We start from the raw sequence: 10,201 nt of genomic DNA on the forward strand, positions 1-10,201 counted from the left end.
GTTAGGGCCAGCCCTGCCCCTCTCATCTGCTGTCCACAGCTGGCTTCCGCGGGGACTCTCCTGATGGAAAGTTTCTACCAGTAAGTAACCACAACTCTGCTCAAGCCGGATGAGTGACTTTTGTTCTAAACTTAGGGCAGCGTGCGTCTGAACTGAGTATGATGTTGATGATTCAGTGAGGACCTGTTTTGCTCTGAAACACTGTACCCTGCCAGGGGCACACTGCAGAGCTGTTCAAAAAATTGCTTGGATGCGTAAGTGTGAGAAAGTTACTGAAAAGCAGGACCAAAAACAATGCCTCAAATTCTGTGGAACAGCAAGTGAAGGAAATTTGCTCTGTGGTTGCTAAATTTAATCCAAATCAACCTCTTCTTCCAAGCAGTCAAGCAGCAATACCCAGATTGTCTGTGACAACAGACACACGAGTTAATTACTGCCGCTCGGCAGTCAGCTGCCACAGAGCTCCCTAGCCAGTTATTTTGTGGTGGGCTGCGACACAAATGCATTTCTATATCGTTTGTGACTTTGTAGTATGTTCCATCTCTTACTGCCTGATGTCTGGGTTTAATGGCATGAACAATGCCTGGTATTCATAAATCAGTCGTAACAGAACTGCCAGGAGAGGAAGGGAGTTTGGGCCTATTACCTTTACAAATCCTCAAATTTTTAATGTGATTCCCTTGGAAACCACCAGATTTGGTGTGACTAGCCAATGAGCATGGCCCGGCTCGAGATTCCCTCTGCCTAGTGCACTCGCTACCTGCTGCCTGGCACAAACAGCTTGGTTCTGGAATTTTCGTTTCTGGAATAGCATAAAGGACAGAGTGCTTATGTGCATTTGTGAGATATACGCTGAAGGTACTGGCCTGAGAAAATGGACACATGTGGCCTGTGACATTCCTGATGGAAAGCTGGAAGGGGGGATTTACCCAGTTGGAAAGAGGGCTGGCGGGGCAGTACATGGAGATCCTCCTCCCTCTCCCCTTTCCTCCACGCTCATGTACTTTTGGTGACACTCACTGTCTCCAGGGTACTTGCCTCCATTGTTTTTCCTCAGTAAAACATGAATTTAAATTACTAAGTAAAGGAGGAAGTGAAAAGGAAATTAACATTTAGTTAATATCTATTCTTTGTTAGGGAATAAGCTAAGGTTTTAATACATTATTTCATTTAATCTCCCATCAAGCTGAGGTAAATTAATCACTTGCCCAGGTCACAGAGCTGGTCCAGAGCCAAGCTGAGGCAAGGGTTTAGGAATGACTTGGTCCATGATTTCCAGTAAATCCTTCTGGTTAAGTTTTAAAGTGTGTACTTTCAATAATTGCCTAAAGTTGGCAGGAGCTAGCAGGGAAAAGTTCTCTCCTGAAGTCGTATGTTTGAGGCCCTGGCAGGCCAAGCCCTCTCTGGTGTTTTGGACCCTGGCAGTCTGAAGTTCTGGAGCAAGCAGTCTTCATATTGAAAATACGTTGGTTCCAAAGCTTTGAATACATTTTTGGGTAGAAACAATAATATGCCATGCATGATGTCCAGCTTCCTGCTTTTGTCCACAAAACCTGCATTATTTGCAGGAAACTTGAGGACAGGGCCAGCAGTCCCGCAGAACTGCCCTTCTGTGCACTGATGTTTCCACAGCAAAAGAAATGCGACCACTGGTTCCAGAAAAGGTCTGCTGACTCCAGGGTCTTAATTTACAGTGTAACTGGGGAATCCCATCCTAACTCCAAGCCAGAGCAGTAATGGGGGACTCCCCACAAGATAGAGGATATGAGGGAGTACAGTGAGGAGGAGGAGGTGAAGAGCGGGGGGTTGGGGTGCATGCCCATGAGCTGGAAACCTGGAGTACAGGGCACCTTGGAGACGAGGCCCCATGAGCAAGTGTGCCTCCTCCTTTCTCTCTTTTATTTTATTTTATTGAGAAACAAATAGCAATGAGACAGTTTCAAAACTGATTAATAGGACAGTTTCAATAATTAATACACTGTTATCTTCTTAGTGGCTATCCATAGTACAAGCAGCAGACAGGATATTCTGTCCTTTTTCTTTCTCTGTCTGAGGCCCAGATAAAGGTCTGCTGACTCCAGGGTCCTATAACTTCCTGGCACATTCCTCTGGGAGACAGGGTCTTGCCTTAGTTCTTCCTTTAGTTGTTGTTTTTGAGACAGGGTCTCTCTATACATGCAACTCAGGCTGGCTTTGAGCTCACTTTGTAGCCCAGGCTGGTCTCGAACTTGTAACAATCCTCCTGCCTCTGCTTCCCCAGTACTGGGGTTACAGGAGTGTGCCACCATGCCTGGCTTTTTTTTTTTTTTAACAGAGAGGAACTTTATTATTAAGAGAAATAATAACAAATAGAAACAAATCCTGAAACCTTCCAGTGTTTGACTACAGTTGCTGCACACTACCCCTGCACTCACTCTGTAATCCAAGCTGCTTTTAGTTCTTAAGTGTTGGAACCGTGTGTGTGCTCTGCTCAGCAACATAGAGCAATTTTTAAAAATATAGATGTGACCATGTTAAAAATGATCTGCTTCTAGCCTACAGATTAAGAACCTTCTGCTCACTCTCTTCTGGATTTGGCAGACTGATCCCAGGGCCTTCACACAGATACACAACCCCAAATTTTTCTAAAAAGTTTTGAGACAGGGTTTTGTTAAATCACTGATTTGCCCAGGTTAAACTCAAACTAGAGATTCCCTTGCTGCCACCTCCCAGAGTGTGGTGATTACAGGCACATGCCACCACTCCTAACCAAGCCTTTCTGCTTTGAATCAGAACAGGATCCTCTGAGTCCTGCCCCACCTAACTCCCTGCCCATCTCTCTCCACACCTTGTGCCTCACACCTTCAGTTACAACAACCTGAGCTGCCTACCCATTCCAAGCAGGCCCTGTGCCGCTGCAGCTCCGGAAGCCTGCCTTCAGCTGCCGACCCATTTGACATGCTTTTTGGCAGCTCTCCATCATCTTCTAAGACTCAGTTTGAGATTATTTCCTGATGCTCTGCTTGACCCCCAGGTCAGATGGGCATATGCCCCCATGTTCCTCTGTGTTGCGTGCAACATACTTAACCCCCCTATAAGTTGGTCTCATAGATCCACAAGACTCCAACCTGCTTCTGGGAGAGTTTCATGGCTCATTTACCTGTGCATCCCAGCACACACCACAGTCCCTAGCAGGATCTCCGAACTTAAGCAATGAACGGAGCAGGACAGGATCCACCTCATCCTGAGTGGGTGCCCTCCAGGCCAAGGTGCTTATTCACCAAGCTGCTGGGAGCCCTGGTCGCTGATATGTGACAACAGGGTCCCTCCTTAAGCACTGCCTATGGCTGAAGAGAGCTGCTGTGTGCAAAACCACAATCTCCTCCAGCACAGTCATTTCCAGGAGCTGGTCACAATGGGGGAAGGCACAAAAGTGAGGTCCCCCCACGTGCCACTGCCAAGCCAACTTAGAACTCTCTGAACTCCGGAGGAGGCTCCTCCTACATCCTACACAGCTCACCTCTTCCCTCAGGCCACGTTGCCTCCTGACTCCCTCTCAGGCTTTGCTCCCTAAATAGCCCCTCAGGAAGCTCCTGCTTTCCAAGCTCCACACAGAGCCTGTTCCCAGGGATCCTCGCCCACCACAGACCTGCTGTTTCCAAACTGACCTGAGACAGAATGCGTTTCCCAGCCTTAGTGTTTGCTGCGGTTTAGATATGGTTGGAGTACATCCTCAAAAGCTCATGTGCTGGACTCCCTGTCCCTGCTGTGGTGATGCAGAAGGTTGGAGGTGGCACAGGCCTTCTGATATGGGAGGGAATTACATCTCTGTGGCAAGTCTTGGAAGGAATTTAGATAGTTCTGGTGGGGCCTGGGTTACTTCTTATGAGATCGGGCCTTACACTTTTATAAAAATGAGCCTAAACTGGGGATTGTTGCCTTCCTGTCTGGTGATGTAATCTTTTGCTCTTTTGTGTGCTCTGCCTCTCTCTCTCTCTCTCTCTCTCTCTCTCTCTCTCTCTCTCTCTCTCCACACACACACACACACACACACACACACACACACACACCACACTATCACCACTGCTACACTGCCTATCCTGCTTCCAGTATTTCACAACATAACACAACGACATACAAATAATATGCTCTTTGACACTAGAAGCAAGTGATCTTTTCTGAGGGGCTTTTGTTGGTTTTGACAGTGGAGAAATGCACAGGATAGAAAAGGATTTAAGTGTGCAAAGGACCTAAATGGTGAATCTTATTGTAGATAGAGATCAGCTAGCAGCTCAAAGGCAAGTTCATTGCTGGGACGCCACTGTAGCGCCTGTGATGAGGTGAAGACCAGAAGAGTCCTCTGGGCGCAGAGGAGGAGCGCCAGGAGGATGGGGTGGGGGATTACAGTGCCGAAGCACTTTCGGTAACTCCGCCTACTTGCTCTTCTTCTCAGAAAGGAGACCGGAAGTGGAAGCTCTGTGGAGCATGGAGGTGGGGCGGGAAGCTTCCCTGGGAAGCCAGGTATAACCCGGGAATACAAGGAGGATTATAAGGGCTGGGGAGGCGGAATAAGCGCTTCCCTGGCAAGCGCAAGGGCCTGAGTTCAATCCCAAATGTAGGTCCCTCTTTGAGATGAGCTGGAAAGGAGGTGGAACTGGGCATCCCAGGTAACAACCACTTTCAGGAACAAGGGGAAGAAAATTCCCGGGTGTAGCAGAGGCTGCAGGAAAGAAACTCCTGGGAGCCTCAGGCCTACTGAGTGTGTCAGCAGCTCAGTAATAAGCCTGTGCAAGAGTTCCAGTTCAGGGAAACAGAAATGGAGGTCCATCTGTAGTGTTAAAATTAAAAGTTATTTGGTTTTTTTTTTTTTTTTTTTAAAGACGCCTTAATTACCTTAGTGGTGCTTCTTTTCCTGTCCTTTTTTCCCTTTTCCAGTTGAAACAGATAGCCTTCGGAATTGCTGCGAATGATTTTGACCTGGTTCGTTTGGTTTCTCTCTGAACTGAGTTGGGATTCACTTTCCACCCTGGACAAGAGGGGTGGAAGTGTGACCCTGGATGAGGACCCCTCCCGGGGCTGCACCTCGGCCAGCTGCACCAAGGCTTGTTGGTGCTGCTCCATGATTTGGGCGAGCCGGGAATCCGGAGATGCTCTAGTAGGCTGGCTGTATGAGGAAGAGTGGAATTTCCTTTGGGAAAAAAACCCCAAAATTGTTATTAATCTTGAACAAACAAGACCTTGAGCATGAATGTCTTCACAAATCATTACTTTTTATATTTATCACTTTTGGAATATCAAAGTAACGACCTCAAACTTAATCATAAATATAGTAATTTTTTATGTTAAAATCTCTTCTTTTTCTTTAAGATATTCCAATCTTCTTCTTAGTGCACTTAGAATAGAAAAAACACCCCACCGTTTTGAAAAGTCAAAGACCTTCCACTACTAAATTTCTACAAGTGTTAGATTAAACATACATCTTTTAAACACATAGTTGAATTTATAAAAGAGGCAAAGAATTTCCAGGGGTGGAAAACAAAGTGCAATTAAAACCAAACGAGATTTTGTATGAGGTGAAGCTATGGCTTTCTTTGTGGGATTTTTGGATCTAAGATCTTAAATTTTAGCACCTAATCCTGGCACAAGGTACGTGAGATTTTGGCCCCATGTAAGGCCAAAATCAGAAGAATCAGAAACTAAGACTCTTGAATAAAGGCTAGCATCCTTGAAATGGTAAATCCTCAGTAGTGGGTTACCTAAGACCCCCTACAATGAAGAACAATGACTCTTCAGTGACAATGACCACACAAAGCTCCTAAATCTTGGTTCCTTACTTCCATGGAAAGGAATACATAGAGAGGTGACTACTTCCCATGGCTCAGGGAAGGTCAAAGGTGAGCCCAGGATATAGTGTTTTGCCAGAAGCCAAAAATACTCAAAGGCAAAAAATGGTACGTTTAGCGGACACAGGAGGGCTGGCGAGATACATGAGAGGACTAAGCGCATGCTTAGGCAACTGCAGGGACTGGGTTTTGATCCCAGCGCCACATATAGGGCTGGCCCAGCCCCCTGGTGCATTGAGCCAGCCACTGAGACGGGGTGTGGTGGCACACACCTGTAGTCCCAGCACTGGGGAGACTGAAAACAGGATCACTATGAGTTTGAGCTGCATAGCGAGACCCTGTACCAAATACATTAAAAAAAAGGACACAGGACTTGGCAAGAAGGGGCTCCTATTGCTCAAATCCAAGATGAGAACACAGTATATTGGTAATAATAGATTGTAACTTTTTTTTTTAAAAAGAGAGTCACATGAATAAGATCACCCTAAACTACATATCAAGATTCTGACTCAAAAAAATAGAGATCCATAAATCCACAATGAGACTAAAAAAGACTGAGAGGAGAAAGAAGAGGGAAAAAAATCTATTTCTACAGAATTCCATGTAATTAATGTTGAAATATTTGTAGAATTATAAAACCAACCTTTTGTAATCTCCAATGAATGATTTAAGGGAGGACTGTCAGTGGACCCTAAAAATAACTGTATGGAAGTGGGTGGGACATCAAATGTTTAGACTGTCTTAAATATTAATTATAAAAAAGAAATCCCACCATTATAATGGTGAGAGATTGAGTGGTCTTTACCTTAGCCATGAGATCTCACTTAGTAATCCCCAGCAGCATGACACTCCACAGTATGTGCCTCCTGACACAACGCGGTACAAATCATACCGAGCCAGGCAGTGGTACACACTGGCAGTCCCATCTACTCAGGGGGCTGGGCAGAGGGATCACAAGTTTGAGGCCAACCTGGGCAACTGGGCAAGTCCCTGTCTCAAAATAAAAAGGACTAGGGACGTAGCCCAGTATGGGAATAAGTAAATAAAAAACAAATAAATAAACTAAAATATTAACAACATAAAGAGACACATACAAACATGACATATACCAGATCACCTATATAGTATTTTTTCCAAAAAATTTTAAATTAAAAATAATGAGAAAACACATTTTTATAAAGACTGAAAACAAGCACAGGGATTGAAGAATTTGTTCTACATTTTTAAAAAAATTAGACACAAAAAAGTAAATGTGATAAATGAATGTTGATAGATTTCAGGATCAGATAATAAGAACTCATCTATAAAAGACAGTTTTAGAGCCAGATGCACTGCTGTGCACCTGCAGCACCAGCTGCTCAGGAAGTTGAAGCAGGAAGATTCCTTGAGTCCAGGAGTTCACAGCCAGCCTGGGCAACAGAATGAGACCCTCTCTCAAAAACAAAACAAGGCAAAACAAAACAAAACAAAACACAAGAGCTATAGAAAGGATGGAAGCTAAAATTGAGAAATGCAGAAAGTATAGCAAAATTACAAACAAATAAGGAACATGAGAGAAAAGATAATAAGAACTGTCCTAAACATTCTGGGAGGCTGTGACAGAAGGGTCACAAGTTCAAGTCCTGCCTGGGTAACACAGACACTTAGTAAGATCATGTCTATAAAAAAGAAAAACTCCCAAAACCCCAATGTAAAACAAAACCCCCAAACAAAAACAAAACAAACAACCCCCCAAAATAAAACAGAAAAATTTTGAAAGGTCTGAACCTAGGCAAGGCACCTAAGTTCCATCCCCAGTAACAGACAGACAGAGAGACAGAGAGACAGAGACAGAGAGACAGAGAGACAGAGAGACAGACAGACAGACAGACACACACATACACACACACACACACACACACACACACACACACACACACAGTCCTAGAAGAATATATCTGAGTAACAAGGGTTTCTAGGAACAGCAAGCAGAGAAGATGATTGGAAGAAATGATTCAAGAGATGATAGATATTCAAGACATCTTCCTAGAATTATGAGACCCAAGTTTCTGGAATAAGGTGGAATATGGTGGCTTCCTATTTCTCAACCACAACACTGGAGGGAAGACGACAGTTCTAGGGGAAAATTATTTCCAAACTGGAATTCTACAAGATCCTGCTAGCTATCCATCAGGAATGAGGGCAAAATAAACACGAGGTCTCAAAGCATTTACCTCCTCAGCAGTGGAGAAAGTTCTTATCCTAAGTAAGAGAGGAGTAGATAAGGAAGAGGGCCTGTGACAAACAGAAGAAAAGGAACTTTCTTTCTTTCTTTCTTTTTTTTTTTTTTTGTCTACAGTGGAAAAGGAAAAGAGAGAAAGAGAAGGAAATTCATTTGAAGTATTCTGTGTTGGACAGGAACCACAGCCCAAGAATCTATATGAGAATTTCCCTCTCACCTGCCCGTTCCCAGGGGCTCCCCCACGTCCTCCGACTCTCATCTTTCTCTAGAAGATTATTTCTCATCTGAAAACCACTGAAGAATAAGGAGTTCTTACCATAGCATTTCTAGGTTCTTATACTTTATCTCTTCATAGGGCTCCTTGGGTTGCTTCTTACTTTCAGCAGCTCTACGAGTGTCCACGTCCGAAGCAGACTGAGGGCCTTTCTGACTCAAGTGCGCAAGCTTCTCAGAAAGTTCACGAAGGCTGTTCAAGTCCACGTTAGGAAGACTATAGATGGGTGGGTGCTGATATGAAAATCTTTTCTCTTCTTCCTCTCTGTGTTGTCTTTCTTTATTAACATTCAGGACTGAGTGATACCCAGTAGGGTTTTTATATAGTACCCTGTCAAAAGTCTGTTTTGGAGGAGCAAATACATTGGAGGCTATTCTGAAATCGTGGCTCATGATGGCGTCCAGGTCCTGTAAATCACTGTCAGAGGTGTTCCACAGCACAGTCGACCCAGGCTGATTCGGGTTTTGTTGCTCTCTGGGAGTTCTATTCTGTTTTCCCTGGCTGACAACGAGCTCTTTAGTCATGAAGGCCTTCATGCCATTCTGGTGTTTGTGCAGTCTCCGAACTTTGGGCTTCGCAGGTCTCCCGGAAGGTTGGCGGCCATTTACTGACTCAGAGGATTGACCTCTTGGGAGATTGCTTGATTTTTTACCTTCATATTGAGAACAGTGTTCCTGATAATTCTAAAAAAAAAAAAAAAAAGATATTTTTGGTTAATGTAAAATTAGGAAATAAATACTTTTCAAAAGTTTCAGTGTTTTCTTGAAGTGGGGGCTGAAACTTCTAGGAAGGGGTCCATAGAATTGCAAGCAGATGAGGAGAGTGCGCAGAGTCCTTTTTATACTGCAGACAGGTGGAGGGTGAACAGGAGCGTGATTTCTCTAGGCAATTTTAGATTAAAAGCCTAGAAAGAAGCTGAGAGCTTAGAATGGACTTTGTATTAAGGACATGCCTTTGACTTAAAAGCTATAATGAGGAATATTACCAAATTGGGGTTGGGGAAAAGCTTTACCTGCAAGAAACTGCACAGAAAGACAGTATAAATTTACAACAGACTGCAAGCTTATTTGAACTGAATGAATAGTTTGAATATCCTAACCAGAAAACACCAATGATTCGATTTATTCACCAAATCCAAGTTCAGTATGAAACACAGCTCAGATTATCAACTCTGCTTACTTGTACAGGTCAGAAGGTAGAAACGACCTCTTCAGCAGATGAAACCAATTAGATTTTATTCAGGGGACTCTACAAGTCTGAGCTATGATAGGACAGCTGTGAAGCTACAATAGTTGTTTTGCTTCAGTCTCTTAATACAGCCTGTACTTAGGCAATCAAATATCTGGGGGAAAGATTTCAATTTCAGGACCATCTTTATGCTTTACAAAGACTAGTAACGACAAAATGTACTCTCGATACAATAGATAACACTGTGTAACTACATTGTGCGATGGCCATTTAGGAATCTTTCCTAAGTAAGAGTACCCATTACTCTGTCAAATATTAGCTGAGTTAAGAGGTCTCTGGAAAGGATGATTAAATGCTTATTGAAAACAGTGAGATGAACATATGCAACAATGTGTTCTAGAGCTATAGCATCATTTCTCTCCTTTTGAACACACATAGCTCCTCAGAAACCTCCATGGCCTGCATCTATATAACACTGATTGAAAAATGGAACAATTAGATGATTGGAGAAAATAATTCTTTTTTTTTTTTTTGATACAAGGTCTCGCTGTGCAGTTTGGACTTGTAGAAATTCTCCTGTCTCAGCCGCCCTTAGAGCTAGGATTACAGGTGTGTAATCTACCATGCCTGGTTCCAGCACCGGCACAGCATGTGGTACTGGGGATCAAACTTGGGACCTTGCACTTGCCAGGGAGG

General features: G+C 43.8%; 1 protein-coding gene across 1 annotated transcript in view; it reads right to left on the reverse strand.

Annotated features, from left to right (window-relative positions):
• Nucleotides 1–10,201, reverse strand: part of Jhy (junctional cadherin complex regulator) — a 69,279-nt gene that overhangs the window by 10,801 nt on the left and 48,277 nt on the right. Inside the window, exons 5-6 of the mRNA XM_004636397.2 lie at nucleotides 8,360–9,000; nucleotides 4,873–5,167 (exon numbers count right to left, since the gene is read on the reverse strand). Of these exons, the coding sequence (XP_004636454.1) occupies nucleotides 4,873–5,167; nucleotides 8,360–9,000 (936 nt within the window). The remainder of the gene's footprint in view (nucleotides 1–4,872; nucleotides 5,168–8,359; nucleotides 9,001–10,201) is intronic.

Source organism: Octodon degus, unplaced genomic scaffold (assembly GCF_000260255.1).
Source record: "Octodon degus isolate 3935 unplaced genomic scaffold, OctDeg1.0 scaffold00080, whole genome shotgun sequence".
Lineage (NCBI taxonomy): Eukaryota > Metazoa > Chordata > Mammalia > Rodentia > Octodontidae > Octodon > Octodon degus.